The 20,998-nt window shown below is 43.7% G+C and overlaps 1 protein-coding gene across 1 annotated transcript in view; it reads left to right on the top strand.

The window, feature by feature from the left end:
- FAM13C (family with sequence similarity 13 member C) overlaps positions 1-20,998 on the top strand; it is a 138,832-nt gene that overhangs the window by 69,135 nt on the left and 48,699 nt on the right. The window contains exons 7-9 of the mRNA XM_068950728.1: positions 12,360-12,398; positions 17,502-17,558; positions 19,188-19,386. Of these exons, the coding sequence (XP_068806829.1) occupies positions 12,360-12,398; positions 17,502-17,558; positions 19,188-19,386 (295 nt within the window). The remainder of the gene's footprint in view (positions 1-12,359; positions 12,399-17,501; positions 17,559-19,187; positions 19,387-20,998) is intronic.

The raw sequence follows: 20,998 nt of genomic DNA, 5'->3' as shown, positions 1-20,998 counted from the left end.
CTCAGGAGTTCATCAGCACACATAAGTGAACGTTTCCTGTCTAATTTAGCTGGAATTTTTCTCCCAGAGATCAGAGTGAGATAAGTGACGAGTCTACGGCGATTGTTAATTGATCAGTCTAACACTTCCTGCCGCATGGATTAAGTTTAGCAGGTCCTTGGTTACTGCCTGGTCCCCCAAGTGACAGCATAAGCTTACTGTTCCCCTTCTTGTGCTTCACCCGGCTAAGGCTGCAGGTAAGTAGGTGTTAAGATCAAGACCTTGGACTGGCAGCAACTTGGGGAATTTTCTCCAGTGGAGGGGAGGGAAATAAGTAATAGTAAAGCCCATTAATTGTCTTCTCTATTAGTGGTGATGCCAGATAAACCTACTAAGAAGCTTCTGGAAAACACGGGTGACTATGGTGTGTGTAGTTTTAGATGTAAATGTAATTTTGAAAAAATAGTACCTTCAGCAGATTCACCTCGTGATCAGAGTGGTTTCATTTGGTTCCTTTTCTCCTGTCTGGTTGCTGTTTGATTTTGGCAAATGACTGTTAGTAAATATGAACTAGTAATAGACTCATTTGCCTACTCTATAGCACGGGTGCAAACAGTAGTTATAGTTTTATAAATTTTTTGCAGCAGTGGGGATTCATTTCAATAGTGTATGAGAAGAAATGTCTGCTCTGCATTGGAGTAGGATAATAGTGAAGGAAGTCTAAACTTTCCTCTCCTTTATAGATTGAATATCCCTGTTGACTTAAAAATACAGATTACTTTTTTTTTTTTTTTTTAACCAGAAGATGGTTGTTTCTTAAGTTCTCCTTAAAAGCATAGCTGTTCCTGACCTTTGTTGCGTTTGCTTCTGAGAGGAGATTCAGCTGCTTTTCTGTTCTGCATGGACTTCCCCTGCGCAAAGCCCTGATGCAGTTCGGCAGTGAGCTGTGGGGTACCTTCGGGCAGGGCGCAGGCACCTGGTAGCAGGATGACTCAACCCTTTGTCCCTGGAGTCTGGTGTTCAGTTGTATTTGCCTTATGTTTGACTAAGAAATCATCTGTTAGACTCTGGACAACTTTCCTACGCTTTCCTAACGCTAACTTAATGGATGTTTTATTTAAAACTTCAAGGTACATTTATTTATTTATCATTGTAATTTACTTACATGGATATATACTGTGATTCTGCTTTAATAATCCTTTCAAAAATATGTTATTCAAGGCAATTGAGAAAGATCACGCAGAAATGGTTTAAGAGCTCACTTTTTAAAAGGGAGCTATTTAAACAGGTTAGTCACAACCGTGAGTCACTCGAATTGAGTCATACTTGCTTTCTGGTAGCTATAGATAATACGGTGTTCCTGTTTCTCCATGCAGATATGACTAATGCTGTGTTCAGGACTATTGCTGCTTTGGAGGATGATTTTTCTCTGCTCTGCATGATGCCTTATCTGAGAATATTTTCACATGGGGCAGTATATGATGTCGTTATTTGACCCGTCCTTTCAAAACACTTGAGTGGTTGATGGCATAGAGCAAGCAATGAAATGTGTGCCAAATGTCGAGCAGAGGCGAGAGACGAGCAAGGAAGGAACCTCGCTTTGAGTCCGTGATTTGAACGATTTCTGTAGGGACTAGTTTAAGATACTAACAGTCATTGAGCGCCTTGAGCCACCCACAGCAGCTGAGACAGGACCTTTAAGGTGGTTATACAGGCTGGAGATGGTCTGTGGGCAACAATCTGTAGGCAAGTGTGGCGGGGGGGATGACACAGGTATATGCTGCTGAGCTGATAGCGGGCTCGATGGTTTAGTAACTGCTGAAGCTGGTTTTGGCTGGGTTTTGTTTCTTCTGTATTTGTAGTGAATGTGCATCAGCACAGCTACCGTGTTAGGCACAATACCAGAGCCTTTACAACTATCGTTCCAGCAACAGATTACCACAGTGTATATCGGCCAAATGTTTTCAGCTCGATGGCTACCTAAAATTAGTCTGAAAGCACGTGGGTGCTTAAATGTGGGTGTAGGAGCCTGGATTTAGGTTAGAAAATGTAGGCTGTAGTTCTTCAACATCAGAAAAGAGAGGGGAGTCACTCAAGCTCTGAATATGCCTACATTGAGACTGCAATATTCACTGTTGCTTTTTTTTTTTTTAAGTACTGTCAGCATTTTTTGCTAATATAATATTTTGCAGTCAAGACTTCCTTCCTATGCAGTCTTGATAGAAAAAAATTATAGGCAAGGTTTCAAGGATAATTTGTTATTTTTCACTGGCTCTGCTTTTGTGAACGTTTCTAAAGACTCTGCTTCTCTCCAAAATGAGTAGCTCACCTAGAAATAAAGCCTTTTTCCAGGACTGGTATCTTGCTGATTGGCGCTGTGTGATTGCTAGGTGAAAATCATTATTAAAATTAGGATGAAAACGTTTTTCTTATTTTTACTTCTCCTCTACGTAGTAGAAAATCAAAGACAATTTTCCCTAGTCAAGCAAAGAAATCGGGGGACAAGCGGTTTGAGTTAGAAAATGCAGCGGCGGCACAAAGAGCACACAGTATGCTTTACAACAAAGAAGCCGAATGCCTCAAAAAGGAAAAATAATTTTCACTATCCTTTTGTAACAAAACCATTACAATAGATCGCGAAGTGGTAAAGCTGCTTCCTGCACAAATAAATGTCTTTCCCATATGCTTGTTTCATTTTGAGCAGATCTGTACTGGAAATACTTGAGTCACAAATAGTTTTGATGAGAGACCAAATTTATGTGAGAAAGGGGTCGTTTGTTCAGTGTCATCAGTTGTCGTGAAGCTAGACAAGGTCATCCCAGAGAAAATTCTTTCTAATTCTTTCTCATCTTTCTAAAATTGCTTTCTAATTCTTTTTGAGCTGTAAAACTTGTTGCTAACCTGCTATGAGAACCTATCAAAACAATTAACCATTTAAAAAAGCACATAGGGAATGTGTTTTATAACCAAAGGACTGCCTGCTGTCTTCTCCATGTGTTACAGCAGTTTACTAGACTATTTCTAAGACCTATGTGAGATATTTTAGGTCAGAATGAAAATATGTCTCTTTTGCAAAGTCTCACTAAGTGAGATGTATCTCGGTCCTGGGAAGCGGACCTGCCCCTAGCTGGTGGGAAACAGCTGCCAGGTTAGCCCCATGAGAGTCCTGGACCGCTGTAGGGACCGTTGAGCCGTACGGCCAACGCACGCTCGTGCTGTCAGCAGTCGGTCACCTGGGGACTGGCTGTGCCAGGATTCAGGTCTTTAACAGGGCACCGTTAAAGAGACCCCTTGCTGGTCTCTTCCGTGCAGGAGAACAGCAGTAGCTTCCTTGCGTATAAGGATTCATGTAATTCAGTATTTAAACATCAAACTAAAAATGTTTCCAGATGTCAGAGCATGCACTTGAGAATGGATTAAGGTGCCTTTAGGTAAATACTCAAGTTTGAAAATACTATTAAATTAATGACAGTTGGTTTGTAGAATAGAGGCAGGTTAAGTGGTAAGAGCTTTGTTGTGAAGTAACCCTGAGTGCAGTTCAGATGAGGGACTTTTTGAAAAGCCATGGTTTTTGTGAGCGTCCTTTGGTAAAGACGAGTGTGTGCTCAGAAAGAGAAACTGCGTGCAGGGTTCCCTCGCGTACTCTCTTGAGCAGTATGCAGTGCGGCAGGAGAAGAAGAGACGGAGAGTACAGATGGTGGCGTGGCTACGTGGATGTTTCCTCAGCTACGTAAAGAAATGAAGTCCTTGTGATTCAGTGCGTGCCGTTGGTTTATGTGCTCCCCAAACAGCCATCTTACCAAAAAAAAAAAAAAAGTGCTTGTAAGTAATGATGAGGTGGATTGGAACACATTTTATAAAAGATCTCTGTGCTGTTTCTTTACATTTTCTGCAGGGTTCTGGTTAGGTGGCACAAAGCTGAATATGTTGTCATAGGATTGTATTACTTTATTTCTGTAGTGCGCTATCTCTCGTCCTGGCTATTTTGCTGTGTTAGAATAAATAATCTGCTGAGAAGGTATCTTTGGGTGGAAAAGAATTTCTTCTGTCTTTCCCTCTGCCTAAAAAAAGGAGAAAAATAATTTGCTCCCTGGAGGGAAAGGGAAAAAAAAAAAAAAAGCGTTGAGAGTTAAACACTTCCTCATACTTCTGAAGAACAAACTTTTAATCTGTGCTGTGGAGCAATGCATCATGCCACATCCTACTGGGAAGCTAAAATAGTAGGTGGCAGGACACCAGCACAGATCGTAAGCCTGGATAGAAATAGAAGTCAGATAAAGGAAGACTACTTGCTGTAGGAAGAAATTATAATAGCAAGGTAGAAGCTGAGCAACAGAGCAACAGTTGACCACTGACTGTGGCTGTTAACTTTAAATGGCTTATTTGTGACTTCTCAGGGAAACACAAATGCAAAGACATAAGTCGGAACTGGTGAGACTTTTCTGATGTCAGTGGATCATGATATTGGAAAAGTTAATGGTCTGAATCAGTGCTTCTCAATGTCACTCACTGTACGTTATAGTGACGAGAAATTCAGTAAGAACAGCTTGGGAAAAAAACGATGGGACTCATTACCATGCATTTTTCCACAGTGGAAAGGAGAAGGAGCACCTGGGGCTTCATAAATTCACGCAAAAGTAGATGAGCTAACGCCCATAAGTAGAGAGACCTCCCCCAGCTGCCTGTCACAACTGCACTTCATGTTGTGAGGCTCTGTTCATGTTGCTTGTTCTCTTAATTCTGGATTTCCTTCGTCCCTTCCCTTTATGTCTTCCAATACCAATTTTTTTTTTTTTTTGATGACCAAATTCTTTTCTCTTCTTTTCTGTCTGGGAGGTAAGATGACTGGAAGAAATATTGTGCTGAACTAACAACCAGAAATAAGTCAGCAAAACGCAGTTCCTGGTGGGCTCTTAGCGCGGCTCAGCAGGGCTCCAAAGGGGCCTGAGAGAAGGTGGATCTGTCTTGTGTTTTAGATCTATGTGACCCATGTAGCAAGTTTAGAAAAGGACATGTAAATAAACACGTTACATCAATTCTGGCTTAATGGCATCGACTCCTCTTTCGACCCTGCCGGCCCCTGAAGTGAATAAACACTCAGCAAAGGGAGTAGCAAGATTCATATGTTTAAAGAAAAGATACCGACTTGGGTGAATGGGATTAAAAGGCTCTCTGTGAGATCCTTTGGCTTGTACAGTCGTATCCTATTTGTGCGAATGGAGGTTCCTTGGTTCTCAGATGCACGAAGCAATGTTATCTTTAGTTTTTCGGCAATGCCAAATGCAGCGAGGAATGCAATAGAAAGGTAAGATCTGCACCTAAATATGCCAGTATTTTCATGTGTTTCCAGAGGAGAGGACGTTAGGGTTATTTATTATCCTACAAGTGTCTTAACTGAGAGTTTATACGTTTGTAACTGCATCTGTTACTGTTTTTCTGTTTTGAGTTTTAGTCATCGCGCTTGGTTGTAATATCAGCAGTGCTTGTTATTAAGAATATTCAGAATATGATCTAGATTCATAAATAGAAAGTAGCTTATGTTACAAATGAAGTGACAAGTAATGGTATAGTTTTACATTGCAAGTCTCTGATTACTTAATACATTAATATTTGATAATCTGTTGGCACCAGTTAGATTTTCCTGCAATGTAACAAAAATAGCTTGGGAGAAAGTAGGAAACGAGGCAGCAATGACAAATACTCAAGAACTTGAAGGGTCTGCCTGGCTTTAGGGCGCGAAAGGTGTTCAGGTACATCCGGTCAAAGAGATCGGCCCTGCTGGTCTACAGATATTGTGGGCAACATCGTCAGGTGGCATAAACCAGCACGGCTTCACGTGGGGCTCGAGAGCAGCCTCTTGGGGTTTCCTGCTTGTAGCCAGAGCGGTGGAAAACACACGCTCTCGGGGGGGCTATGAACTGGAAAAGGGCTTAGAGTGAACTCGATGGGAGTCCGTTTTTAATCTTACCTGGACTCTCATGCAGGCATCGCTAGGACAAACCAAGGGACGTCCTGTGGCGCACTGCACAGGCTGGAGGAGAGGCCCCGTGTCCTTTGAGAATATGTAATTGCTGATGAAAAAGCATTGGCGCATCAAAGAGGTTTTGGTTATGTCTCATTGAGAATAAGCCGTGACATTGAGCGGGGCTTGCTGTAAGTTGGTTTTATGCTGCCCTGGCTTTTGACGAGGTTTATCAAATTGTTTTCCCCAGATGTCATTTTATATCAGTCTGTCTTGTGTGCTGTTGGCACAGATAAAGCTGCAGGTGAAACAAGGTGGAATATATATTGCAGTGCTAATTAAATGTGGACAGGGAGCAAGATTTGCCAGGTACCTCATGTGTGGGTAGATTACCACAGACAGGTACGGAAGAAGGCAAATAACGAAGTCATTCAGGTTTATGTTTCTGTGAATAGATGCTTAGAAGCATAACTGAAATATGTTCGCACACAGATGCATACGCGCGTTTTTTTCTCCCAGCCTTGCAGTAGTCAAAGAAAAAACTGATCTTGAATTAGTACTATGTTGAATCTAGCCTGAGTGTGGTGTAACCCTGCTGGAAGTAGTTTCATCTGTGGCAGTGCTAAATTATCTGCTGTGGATGACTGCAGTCAAGCAGATGTAGTGCCTGTAAGGCTCAGTCACTAGCAGCAGTCGGACTGACACAAACAGGTTTAACAGAAAGCCCAGCGCACACTGGATCGTGATTCGTGGGCATCTTTACAGAGATTTTCAGCAGAGCCAGCGGGACTTTGTAAAGCGGCTTGTCCTTTAATAACGAGAATAGAGGCACAGTTCTGTATTTCTGATAACAAAGTACCTTAGCACGCTTTCTCAGGTCTGCAGCTCTTCTTGAAGTAGGCTTGTGCTAGCTAACCTGGGGCCCGGTGGAGGCGTAGCCTTGCCGCAGGGAGCCCCACGGCTTGGGCTCCCTGACCCAACTATTAACCGCGCTGTCAGGAGGATCCCTGCCTGGCGGGGCTAGCGCCTGCTCTGGGGCATGTACGCGAGCACCAACATAACCCAAGGGATAGGACTGCAGTGGTTCACAAATCGGAATTTCTAGTCCGCACGAAGGTGTGCCTTTCCGTAATTTTTCTCCCTTTGAAAGAGCAGGGATCTAATTAGTGTGTGACTGTGCCTTTTGGACTAGAGGGTAGGTGCCATCTCCCCCAGCACAAACCTGGATGCGCTAAGGGAACGCATGAAGGCTTTATGGGCCCGTTACTCAGAAGGCTTTAGCGTAAGAAAGTATAGGCACGGTTTTGAATGCTCTCCAAAGTAGCTTCAGAAACTGTAACCCTGAAGCTCTGTGCAGCTGCAGAAAGCTTTATCCAATCCAACGTGTTCATGCCTTACAGGATTGCCCTGGATTGGATTGTAACAAATGTGTCTGCACCTACATTCAGCTCAAGTCTCTTCCTGTGCGAGCGCCTCCGTGCATTTTAAGACGTAAAGCAGGATCAGCTGAACGCTTTTCCCCCCCAGCTCCATTCATTCAGATGGTGTGCTAATTAGGTCACTGAGAGTATCGAAGAGGGAGAAGCTGGAGTGAGTGCTCACAAACTGGCTCCTGCATGTAATTGCTGTATTTTAGTTTAATTTGTCTTAAGACGGGCCCTGACGTCTCTGAGAATGTTATCCCTGCAGAGGCAGAGGCTGCATGTCAAGAAAGCAAGTCTACGAACACATGAATATTTTGAGCTGCTGAGCATGGCTTTTGGTATTTATCACTGCAGGAAGGAGGCATGTGACTTCTCTCTCACATGGCAGTTCCTTGCTTTATGCCGTACTGATTGGAAAATCGCATAAAACATCCTGCAGGATCCCTTCTGAGGAAAGGGCAAGGCATGGGCATGATAGACCATCCATGGTGCGGACTTTTTTTTTTGCAGGAGGAGCCCTACTCTCATCCCATTAGAAACCCTGATGTGCTGGAAGAGAAGGGGCTTGCTGAAGGCAGAGCTGAGTGATTACGGAGAGCATAGGTTTGTTTTCTGCTTAAATAAAAATGTTCTGTCCTACCGGTGACCTCAGAAGTGGCAGCATGACTTGGCAGAAAATCATATGTAATCTCCTCTTTGGTGGGGTTGGCTGTGTTTTGGCCGTGAAAGCATGTGCTTGTGTACCGGCAGGTAGGTGTAGGATCTCCCCTTTTGTACAACTTGAGAGGGAGATGATGGACTGACGACGGACTGACGATGGACTGATGGACTGAGAGCTCAGCGTGTTGCTGTTTGGCAGGAGCACGTGGAGTACTCCAAGGCAAACAGATTTGCTCAAAATTTTTGTAAGTCGCTGAGCTCCGCCTCTTCTGGCAGGGATGACTTGACGATGCAGAGAGGCGGCGGGGAGATCTCCTTCCAACTTTCCCTTTGTTTGGGTAGTGGAACATGAGTAATGTCTTCCCAGCAGGTGGAGGGAGGCACCTGGGGCTCTGTGCGGTGCTGTGGGCTGTTGTGCTCCGCCGTGACTTCCTCCGGGGCTCCCTTGTACAGCCTAACCACAGTGCAAAATGCAGCTGCCTCTGATGCAGCAGTTTCCTGGTTGGTGCACAAGTGCTTTGGGCTCTGTGGAATAACAAATAATAATAAAATAGTCTTGCAGTGAATGCTAATCACACTCTACAGGACTGCACTGCATTTGTCATTAGCAGATAGTAGATGTTAAATGCAGAAATACCTAGTTTTCCCAACACCTTAGAGAATTTAGATTTTTTTTTTTTTTTTTTTTTTGGTAAATAAGTAATTCTCCCGCTAAGCGAACAGTTTATTTCCCGGTAGAAATTCTTCATTATTCTGTAGTTAAGGTTGAAAGGCCTCGTCATTTGCTTCAGCCAAAAGTGCCCTTAAGGGAACATAGACGTTTGCTCAGACCAGATGAGCAAAGTCTGGAAATGGAGGCTCAGGGTTCTACTTTGCGGATGAAACCAGGCTGTTGCAAAGTTTTCAGGTGGATGGCCGTTTTGACAACCAAAGTTTGGCAGGCTTCCTCCTTCCCTCCCCCTGTTTTTCTGACCTTTTGATCTTGATGATTGCGCTCTCTTCTGGTCTCCTGAAGCTGGAACTCCTTCTGCCCACTTGCGCCACGTGACCTCTCTCTTCTCTTGCAGTCCTCTGCAACTGCGCCTTACTCTCTGTGTAAAGCATTCACTGGCGGATCCATGTTCATAGTGCCAACTAACGCTCCTCTGAGCTTATGAATGTATCGTTTGCACTGTGCATGTGTCTTTAGCATGTGCAGAACTGAGCTGGAGGCTAAGTGATTCCCATCTCAATCTTCCTCCTTGTCTAGCAGTAATTCTCTTGCTGATGCAAACCAAATAAAGACAGGAATTTCTATGCCAGTCTGTTTTACAGCCATAAAAAGGCAATACATATTAGTCAAATTTTCAGAAGTGGAAAGTGATGTATTTCTGAATTCTGCTATCTCCAGAATATGTGTAGATATTTGTGAGTGTTGGGCTTTGGAATTCTCCAACGTTTTTACCCTCAGCTGAGACTTGGCATGTGATATTTATGTTGGCTTGACCAACTTTTGGCAAAAGAGGATGAAAACAAATCTCGGCGTAAAATGGGAAGCTTTTTGAGAGAGAAAGCGTCTTTCCATAAACGAGATTTTGCAAAAACGTGATTCGCTCAAACTGTCCAGCATAACTAACGAAAAACTGATAAAAGCCTTTACTTTCAGAAGAGAAAGGTGTATTTTAATGACTTCAAAATATAAGGTCATTAGAAGTATATCTGCTTCTGATGCTGTTCAGGGGTGAAGTCCAAAGCTTATGCACGAACAGGTGTAGTATTACTTTCATCAGGACTTAAGCATGATGAGAGACCCTGATACGTTATCTGAATGTTGCGAAGAATTGTATCTGGCACTAAGAGTTGTAATATGTTGAAGAGCGATGTTTTACAGTATTTCAGGCCTGAGTGGCTTTCACTACATTACTCAAAACGAGGAGTAACAGCAATATTTCACCGTATATAGCTGAGCTGAGTCTTAGCGGGGACAAGAGGTGCAGCTTCTAGCGCCGTTGGCTCTTCTCTGTGTGGCGGAGGAAGGCCAGGGAGCCTCTGCTTGTGGCAGATGTGTGGGAGTCAGTGAAGGGAAGTGGGGCCAGCTGACAGACCCAGGGCCACATCAGTGGTGAAATAAGCTTTTCCCCTTCAAGAGGGGAATTAGTTCCTCCTAGGAATAAAGGGAGAGAAGGAAAGTGGATGTGAATCGATCATAGATCCTTCCTTCCTTCCTCGGGCTCCCCCAGGAGCAGCCCAGCTTCATCTGCCTGATCTGAACTTTAGCTGTGAAGCACTAACTGATCGTGGTTTTACTTGACCTTTACTTTTATGCATTTATTGATACCATTCTGTTTTACATGAAATCTCTTTTTGTTGAGTGATTTCACAACCTTAGCTCTTGTAAGAAGAGACCCTCCAGTAACACTGGTAAAACACGATCACTTAAACAAGTGGAAGCAAGTTTGTGAGTAAAGTACTGAAGTTCCTACAAATGACGCAAAAGGTTAGATGACATTTTTAACTTGGTTTCAGTCCAGAGCGTCCCTATTTTATGAACTGGTCTTCAGGCATATTCTATTGCTAAGTAATAACAGCAAAGCACCACTGTCAGCATATTTGCACACGGTATGAATTAGCAGAGAATTGGACCTTAAATTTATACGTAGAAACGCAGAAATTGTGTTTACAAGAGCATTCTGTGTTCGTTCCCCTTTGTGTGTGCGTGCACATGTCTGTAGAGGAGTGAGGATATATACGTAGTCTCTTTTTGAGCTCTTTTCCAAACAGGCTGTGATGTTTACTGGTGTGATTTTGTGACAAAAAGGTGGGATTCCTCCATTACCCGATTGAAATACCCGCCGTACCTAGCCTAAGCATTTAAAATCAAGAGCCAAGCACTTAAGCATTATGACATTCATTTATTAAATATGATCTAAGATTTTGTAATTGCCCTCTATTTTTTTGAGCACATAAATGGAACTTTGGATTTCCACAAGAGCTAGAAGCACACCTTTTATTCACCTGCTCTCCTGCAAATACAAGAAACAATAAAGATGTTTGTATTTGTACAGGCAGACCTTAGTAACTGGAAATAGAGGGAGGAAAAAAAAGGTAAACAGCGGTAAGATGTCTAAGGCAAGATTCCAGTGCTAACCGTCAAATTTAGCTTTTCTGTTCACCCTCCTCTTACAAAACTTTCGTCTTGGTAGGGTAGAAGTCATTATATACTGGCTATAATATTCTGATCCCCAGATAATTTGTGTCATGATATAAATGGATGTTCATACAAATATGAGAAAGAAAAGAGCCGATCAATGTGCGTGCGTCAGGTAGAAAGGCTGGGGAGAGATGACGGTAAGGTACAGCATGACGATAAGGCTGCCTTGCCCCGACGCACCTGCAGCGCAGGGCATGTGGCAGAGGTGTGCAGGCAGCGTGGTGCGGCCTGCCGTGGGAGGGAGGCTGCACCTCCCCGCGGCCCTGCTCTCGGGCTGCTGCCGCAGCCCCAGGAACCCTGTAACATGCTGTCTCACCCACTCCCAGCCCCGAGTACGTAGCAGTGAGGTTTCTCCCCCCCCCGCTCCCCCCCCTCCAGCTGCTGTCGGGTTTGGGGATGATTCAAGAGTGTATTTACAGGATCTGAGAGGTGCCGTTTGAGGGGGAATTCCACCGTGGCTCCAGGAGTCGTTTGCTCTATCCCAAGTTGACCCTTGTAGGCTGTATTACATCAGGTTTAAGGCATTTTGCTGCAGGAGGGCAGCAGCCTGTTCCTTTCATAGGAATGGTTTTGTCTATTGCTTGCTGTTCGCTTAATAACCTTTTGCTACTTGAACTGTCCTTCCTGCCAGATGATTTTTTTCACAGCTTCCCCTGGGGTTTGGCCATGAGCTGAGTGTGTAAGAGACCACTAAAGAAGGGAAAAAGCCTCCAGAGGTCTTAACTGAGCAACCCTATTTTAAGTAATAAAAAAAAAAAAAAATTGTGTTTGATGAGCCAACTGAATAGAGCAAATGTTGAAAGAACAGAATACCAGCTACTTGCTTATAAACCCAAGCCTTTTTTAACACCACTGTTACAGTTATGAAAGCATATGACCCCTTCCTGAGCCTCGCAGACTACCTGCATCCCCGTATTAATTCAAAGCGCTGCTGGATGGGCTTTGTGAGCGTTGTAAGGCTAATCCCTACAGTTCCTTGATTGCGAGCATGTGCAGAGCAGGCTGAGGTACGGTTGTGCATGCGGAGCTGACACAGAGCCTTGCCTTGCAATGCCATGTTTGTGCATGCTCCGACAGCTGAGCGGGAGCCAGGGAGCCTGCCTGCCTTGCTGACCTATCTGATGTTTTCTTGTTTCTGTTTCAGCATTCAGGATAATTCCTTCAGCACCACAGCTTTAGCAGAGTAAGTGAACACTTTAACGATGTGCCTTATTCTTAAATATGAATGATGAATTTAGCTACTGTCGAGAATAATTATAAGTACTATGATGTGAGGAATCCCAAGTCTTCTGTCGTATTTTTGGTTCAGTTTTCTGTAGTCTAAGTATATTATTGAGAGTATGGAAAAGATTGCATGGAACAGTTGCCTTTACATACGCTCTGTAACCATTTAGCAGTGAAATACTTTCTGGGGGAATATGTTTTTGATGTACATCACACATGTTTAAATGCATGACTCTTCAGCCTGGTATAAATCTCACGTGAAAATACTGCTCACTCGTGATCCTGATGATCTTGACAAACACGAGTGTCAGTTTTCTAAGAACACATGGTCTGTACTTCCTGCAAGCATTAGCAGAAAAAAAAAAAGCATTCTTTGCAAATATTTGGTACAAAATAATTTTACATTATTTAGACAGGTCAAGGAGCAAATGCATTGTCTCTTTGCCATCAATTCAATGAACCTATTAGGAGGACTTTCTTTTATATCCTGACAATAAGGCTATATATCCTGATCTTCTTTATGTGTGTGTTTTACAAAGAGGCAACAGAACAAGACAAGGGGGAGAACATTAGGAAGTTAGAAAGACAAAGGCTTTAGTAACTGTTGCAAATAAAATATTCTTTGTTTTTATTTTATTTTTCAATTTTGGCGTTGAGTTCTCTGTGTGATAATTTGCATGCTTTTGATTGTTTCGAAAGCTTTTAGTGAAGCAATAATGTGCCAAACGGTTTCTCAGGAAGGAAATGATTTATAGATTTGTTTGTGTATTAGGTAAGTTTGACGTTGCTAAAATACTGTTTGCTTAAGTGTTGTGGGGAGATGATCTATTTTGAAAGCAAGGCCAGGTTGTAATTCAGTCTGAGCCATTCCTAAGTGTTGTCAAAATCACTAAAGCAAAAGAGAGAAAACAATTTATAGGGATCCGAATGACTTTCAGCCTCTTGCATCCCTGTCTTGCTTTATTTGATGTTTGAATTTAGTCGCTCTTTTTGTGTGATTGTGATAAGTACCAAAAGACTTAACACAAGCTGATGAGTCATTAATTCCTTTATAATTATTTTCCTTTGTTCCCGTTGGTAAAGGAATGAATTGTGTTCTATAAAATTTTGGGATGCTCCCCCTTCTTAGAAGAATAGCCAGATCACAGGAACTACATGTTTTGTATTTCAGTCTTTGTTTTTCTCTGTCCCTTAAGTACTTTCATCATTTTACATGGAGATTCACCTGCGGAGGCCCCGACACCTGCCTTAGGCTTGGGGTTATCCAGAATGTGAAAGTGATGGCCCTTCTCTGTGCTGCTTCACGTCACCATTAAGACAAGGGCCATGAGGGCAGAAAAGCTTCCTGTGTGGTGTCCGTGCTGCTGCTGGGCAAGGGCAGGAGGAGAGGGACGCGCTCAGTGCGGTGCCAAGCTCAGGGGCAGCAGCCTGAGCTAAGGCTCAGCCAGGAACTGCCTGAAAGTTGAATATCCCTCATTTAAGCTGTGGTTGGTTTTGTTTTAGTGGCTTTAATTTTTAACTTTATCTTCACAGACATAGCAGTAGAAATATGCTTTTAGAAAACAAAGCAAGAGAACAATCGTATCAAAAAGCACTGTCCAAATAGTCAAACCTGGTTTCCGTAGTTGAGTTCCTTAAACCCTGTTTAGAGCCTTTTTCACTAGCGCTTGTTTTTGAGAAGCGCTGAGAGTACGCGCTTGTTACTGATTTAGCACTAGTTGTTTGTGCCGGGCATGTCTGAAAAGAGGTCACTTCTATTTAGCAGAATGAAGAGAGAGCTTGCCATTCTACCTTAGACAACCCCATTCAACAATTTTGTCTTAAATTGTGGCAAAGGCAAAAATCAGGGCTTCATGAAAGATACAAAAGCAGCGATACAATATTTTCAGGAACGTTTCTCCAGAGAAGGCAAATGCCTAGGGCTTCTGTGCTGCCAGCAAGCCATGCGTACAGCTTGGTGGAAGAGAAGTTGTTCGTGTGAGCATCTTAAAGGTCAAGTTTGCAAAAGGAGGCAGCTTTCGAGCTGTACTGAAATGGTTACTGTGGAAAGGTGAAAAGGGCAAAAAAAAAGAAGAAAAAAAAAAAAGAAACAGACAAATGAGAAATCTCTGGAAGAAATACACACAGGCATTGTCCTACAGAACCGGAGCAGCAGTCCGTCTGGACTGGGATCCCATCCTTGACCTGACTCTGGCCAGTGCCTTAAGATCAGTAATGGATTTATTTACATTTAAGAGTCATCTCCATCAATCTGTGTTTAGATTGGGCACTCAAGGAAAAGGATACACACAGTGGTGTGGCTTTGTGAAAAGAATTTCCTGCCTGATGTAAGCTTCAGCCCGTACGGGTTTATGACTTGAAGCTCTTCTGGTGTCTGCACTAATGCTAATGAGTGAGATACTGCTGCAGTTTTTGGATTAGTGAAATCTGTCTTCACTACCTGACCACAGGCTTTCACAACACTTACCCAATTCTTGCATATCCCCCTATCTGTTAAATATAGCTGAGACTGGATAATGAGATTTACAAGTTACTAGTGGGAGGAGTGTGTGCATGCGTGTGTTCATAGGTGCAGGTAAGGGGCATGATCACATAAGCTGCATTTCTTTAAGAAACCAAGTTGAAATACTCTGCTTTTTAATGATGGATTTTTTTTTTATATATATATCATGAATTCATCTTCTTAAAGGTCCTGCTACGATCTTAGCCTCAGGCACTGTCTTGTGCGAGTGAGTTGCCATGGTTAATATTCTTTCATACCGGGAGAAAAATTTCTAATAACAGTTTAAGATTTGATGATTCGATGCATGTGAATTTCCTCACGTCTTTTTTTATTATACAGCGGACACTCTGTCTGTCTTCTCTGATTCATTATTTCTTATCCTTCCTTTCTACTGCTTTCCTGTTGCCTAAATACACTAGGTCGTGCTTACTGATGTTGTTTATAAGTTCTGTCCTGATTTGTGACGTTAATGAGTTGCTGGGTGTTAGGTAAGGCTCTCTGCTTCTCGAGCTCACGCTCATTACAGCCAGCTCAATGAAAGCAACTGCCAAGGCATTCCCCAAAATTTAGGACCAGGCACACAGGTATGCACACAAAGCCATAGCTGATGAACCTACACTTAGTCACCCGTCGTCCTTCCCAGAGACTGTTCCCTATTGCCAAAACGGTCTTCCAGGACCAAAGGCCGCAGTGCGCGGCGGTGCCGAGCAGCCTTGGCTGGGCAGAGGGGGCGAGAGGAGCTGGAGTCTGAGCTGCTTCCTGCTGCCTCCTCTTCTTCCTGTGGCACACGAGGAGGGAGCGAGGTTCCTCCTCAGTGAGCCCTGGCTCCCATCACCTGTTGTTGCATGGCACGTGGCACGCCTGGTGGCATCTTACTCTGCTCTCACGTGTCAGCTCCCTCCCTGCCCTTATTGTCTCCTTCCTGTGTATTTCCTTCCCATGTCTGCCTCCCTCTGCAGTTTTCCATCATGTTTTCCGTCCAGGTTCCTCATTCCTTTTGTACCAGGTGTCCCTCTTTGCCCCCCCATTATACTCCTATCCCCTCATCTTGCTGGTGTCAAAGACCCATAAGATGATTACTGGGAGACCAAAGGAGAAGGTGTGACTGACATTGGGAGACAAACAGAGCTAGGTTTCTACAGTGAATTTATCCATTCTGTGTGTAAATCAGTCCCTCTCTTCCATCTGTCATCCCAGTTTGCCTTGTGGGGAGAAATCTGCCCATTGCAGAAACACCACGTGATTAGGAGGGATCTGCCACTGGGTGTGTGTTCACGGTCACGTTCAGCAATGCTTTCAGCCAAATGCTGATACAGTCTGGAAGTGTATACACCTGAGTGTCCTTTTAAATGATTTCTGCAGCAGTCTGGCTTTTGATGAAGATACTAGCAGAAGAACAGTGGGAAAGAGGAATATGCAGAACTGAATTTATCACTTGATGTGCTCTGTCCTAAGCTGGGTAACTCTTCTAAAAATTTAACGAAACAGTGGACGTACAGGCTGCTTCCTGCATAATGAGCAGATTCCTCTGCCAGCAAACTTCGAGTGATCCAGGCTTGCGTAGTGTCTGTGCGTGAGAGTGCAAACAGGATGGGGAGAGGGCCCCAGCTTGTGCCAGGAACTAATACCCTGCAAGGGTGTATATATATATATATTTGTTATAAGTGTGTGTGTGTGTGTGTGTGTGTGTGTGGGATTGGGATTAAACAGGATGGGGAGAGGGCCCCAGCTTGTGCCAGGAACTAATACCCTGCAAGGGTGTATATATATATATTTGTTATAAGTGTGTGTGTGTGTGTGTATTTATATATATACACATGCACACATGTATATTTGAAGAAAAACTGCTTTTGGGTTTTGCAGGTATATCGGTCTGCAAAGTTAAGCCATGCTGCATGATGTACTCGTCAGCACTGGGGCATTTAGCATATTTATCCAGAATTCCCTTTCGGTTGTGCAGCTATATGGCTTAGGAACAGATTCTGTTGAAATTTTTAACTAAATGGGATGGAATTGTTTGGTTTATTGTGATTCTTCAGGCTTGAAAATTTTCTGAGAGTTTGCTTTTTTAGTCTAGTGATCACTTTGTAATTTAACTTCTTTGGAATTCTTTTTCCTGCTGCTGGTACCACAGAGAATTACTGCTTCACTATTGGTAAGATTTCTGTCAATCTAGAAGGAAAACACCTTTAGTTAATTATTTTTTGTAGTACTTTTTTTTTTTTTTTTTTTTTGAAGTGAAGCATACTGTAAGCAATTAAAACATAGAATTTCTCTGAAATTTTCAGTAATTTTTATGGTAGCAGCCGAATTCTTTGTCATATTATTTCCAGCTGGCAGAAAAAGGTGTAACAAATTCTGCACGCTTAATGCTATAAACCCTCTTTCTCCTCTGAGATTTAGAGTATCATGGAGAAGCTATGCCAGTAAATGACCCCAGCTAAAGTGTGAGAAAGAGAAATGTATTTATACTTACTTTGAGCTGAGCTGTCACGTTATTAAAAGCTAAATTTCTGCAGCTACCAGAAAGTCAGCACTTATTTTGTATCCATTTTCAAGGTGTGATGGAGATTCAGACCCTGTGCGTGAAGATCAAGCAGCCAGTTCCAGCCCCAGGTATTCTACCATAAATTTTGTCTAGAGTGCATCGGCAACAAGTAAAACTGTCACAGTGATTCTCTTCAGCCATTAGAAAGGGAATGATTCTCAAGGGAATGCAGAATTTCTGAGGTGTTACCTGTTAGGCTGTTAGTACTTCTGGTAAATGCGTGTTTGCCTTGTGCACTTACATGTAAACAATATTGGGATTAAATATTGTTGTTACAGGAGTATATGTGATGGTCTGCATTCTTAGCTTCGCATCATATTACTTCTGTTCAGATGCAGCTCTGATACTAATACATGGATTTTTACTGTACAAAGGTACACAAAGTAGTGGTGAGTTTGTAAAAGTAGGAGGTTATGCCTGTTGAAGAGCATCTCTATAAATAAGAATTCCTTCAAACTGTAATGGAACTGAAGTATTCTTGAGGTATAAGTCTCTCACGGCTGTGCTAGTATATGTTAATTGCTAGAGGGTGTAGCTTAACCTTCCAGAAAGATTTTTTAATCGGATGATACTTTAAAATTAGCTGCACTTCAGCATATTGTTGAAATACTCATAGGATGTAAAGCAAGCTGCGCTGTAACTGTAACAGCTACCTTGGAGCAAGCTCGCAGGAGAAGGGGTGGGGAGCAATGGTGTCTGACTCCGAAGGCGTCCTGCAGGTGCCTGGCTGGCTGGAGATGGGCCACAGGTGGGAAGCGAGTTTGGTAGCTGAGAATCCTTAGGAGAAAATGTTGATTTAACGAGTTACTCTTTCTAAAAATAATCTTAGAGGGGTTTAATTCGGCTCCCTGGGTTGTAGTAGTTTCACATCAGGAGACGTCTCTCAGCTAACCATAAGGTCTGAAATTCTGTCCGAAACCTAAGTGCCAGCCAGGGCAGATTTCAGAGCGGCAGCACAGTTTGCTCTTCGCAGTGCTAGCCGAGCAGGGCAGCCCCCGCATCCTATGTGGGAGGGCTTCCTTCACCGTGCCGGGGTGAGGCTCCTGGTGGAAGGCGTTAGAGCCGTCCCACGTTGCATCACTTGGGTGGGGATGAGCTCGCAAGAGTGTCCTAGGCACAGAGCTCGGTGGTGACTGAATTCAATCTGTACCGGATTCAGCTCTCACCCGAGCATTCAAGCGCAACACCAGGTCTTCTTAAACGAACAGATACGCTGCCGTGGAGAGCGACCTTTCTCCAAACTTTCGGCTTGGCTTAAGTTTAGACCTGGTTCAGGTTGAGGCCTGGCATTTGATGCTTATCCCTTCTACCCAAACACATCTCCAGCTGTTCAAACCCTGCTTCCTATGTGTGCCTTCCTCACTCTGTCCAGAAGCCTTTAAAAGGATGGGAAAGTGTGGAGGAAGTACTGTGTGTCAGGACGTTTTGGTTCTCACGAGTAGCCTTATTTTAATGGCTCCGCAGATGAATATGTGATAATGGTAACAGTAGTTTAGCTTGCGGTTTGATCATGGTATCCCCTGAGAGAGAGAACCGTTTTATTAACTTAGGCAGTTTTTGTTTGGTATGTAGACAGCTCAAACTGGTGAAATTAAAATTCCGTGAATAGCTAAGAACTTGTTGCTGTTCTTCCTTCGTAACGGTTTGACATCTGTCTGATGTCCTTCCTGATGCATTTCATTTTTGTTTTCTTACAGAGATGGTGATAACAAAGAAAATTACCCGGACAATGCTGCAGTTTTAGAAGAAAGGCAGCTGCCTTTGCAAGACACCTTGCAGCAAAAGGAGCAAGCAGCAGTTGACTGCCCACTAAAACCTGCAATGGGCAACTTGAAGCTAAGGAAGCCTAAGCCCATTGCAAAGCTAGAAAATGGAAGAAGCCATGAGGAAAGTCAGGTAAAAAACTAAACTTACCAAGGGGAGGGTTTTGGCGGAGTCTGAGCAAAGATGCCTTTTAAAATGCAGAGTGGGGCTCCCTGGGAGTCCGTGATCTGACTGTGACCCCACAATAATCCACCCTAATTCCCAGGGACCTGCAGCCCTGGCCCCCTCCTGTAACGACAGACAGTTCCTTTCGGCCAGGGAGTTGCATGGAGGGGTGTGTTGGTTCGGCTGTCAGAAGGGAGTGCATATGTGAGAGCAGATGTGTAAATCCTTCTCTTCAGAGTTCCTGTGGCTGTTTGCACCAAATACACAGTCTTGGTAATTGTAGAACTTGATTAGATTTTTTCTGCTTTATTTTTTTTTTTTTAATTTGACCAACAGAGGTTTTCTTGTGCTGGTGTTCTGGCTGCCTGTGGGACACGTTTCTCTTACTTTTCTCTTTTTCTCATCTTTAAATAATAAGCACATTCCAAAAGAGTTTGCTTTACTGATGTTTCCTAACAAATTAAGCATTGCTGGAAACGCTCTGTTTTCAGCATTGAGATCTCTCTTGGAGCCATTTTCATTGGAAAGGTGATTACTGTAGCTTTTTGGTGTGTGAGAACGGGCTCTTGAGGGGCAGGAGCGAAGATTGCCGTGAAACTGATCCTTTAACGCAGTGTTTAAAACATAGTGTTCCCTGAGCTGCCTCTACAAGCTGTGCAGCCTTTCACTTGATCTCTTTGTGACACAAAGGCTTCAGAAAATTAAGGTGACTTTGGTAGGCAATAATGGCATGCGCTTTTGCTTTTGGGCTGCTGGATGGCAGCTGCACTGACCTCATCCAAGAGTCAAAGATGCCCTTTCCATCGTAGCAGTTTATTAATTTTACCTTTAGAAGGGTTTCCTGGAGTGCTAGGTGAGTGTTGGTCTGCTGTTGCAATGACAGCAGTTACTGCTGGATTCTTTGGTGTCCTGGCAGTAACAACTGTGAGGAAAAAGCATAACATGCTGCCATTCTGCTTTGGCAGGATTTCACCTCTGCTTTCTGCAGTAGAAATGACTGACTGCAGGTAGGGCAAGGAAGTGGGGGATGAGACTCTTAAACGTCAGTTTACAGGCCGAGCAGCGGCCAGTCCCCCAGATCATTAGTCTGCGGTGCTCGTTAGGGCTGCCTCAGAAGGGTGTCAAGGGAGGGATGGCTTCAGCTTCAGCTGTCGCCCGATGCCCGCAAAGGCCAGCGACAAGCCCTCTGGGATGTCAGCAGCATCTGGTGCCGGTGCTCTGCCCACAGGCTTGAGCTGAGGGAAGCAGAACTTTAACTTCTCTGACGGCTATAAGAAAAGGCCTGAAATGAAGAAGCTTCTGCTGCTGAGTGCGGAGGTACTGCGCTGTGCAGGCTACAGAGTTACCAGCACCCGGCAGCTGCTGGCAGTGCCTTGCTCCCGCCCTGTGCTCCGCTGCTTCCTGAACTGTGTCTCACGTTCAGTGTAGGAGGGCGATTTGGTTTAGGTTTAAGTCCTGGGCCAAGACAGCTGACGTTTAACTTTTTGGTAGCTTGGCAGGCTGTAGCAGAGAGAAGGCCTGGGGAAACCTCTGTAGCGATGTCGTCTTTGTTTATGCGTAGGGTGGTTGGCTATTTGTT

Source organism: Struthio camelus, chromosome 7, assembly GCF_040807025.1.
Source record: "Struthio camelus isolate bStrCam1 chromosome 7, bStrCam1.hap1, whole genome shotgun sequence".
NCBI classification, from domain to species: Eukaryota; Metazoa; Chordata; class Aves; order Struthioniformes; family Struthionidae; genus Struthio; species Struthio camelus.
Note: the sequence above shows the minus strand (reverse complement) of the source record. Positions and strands in the feature narration are given on the sequence as shown.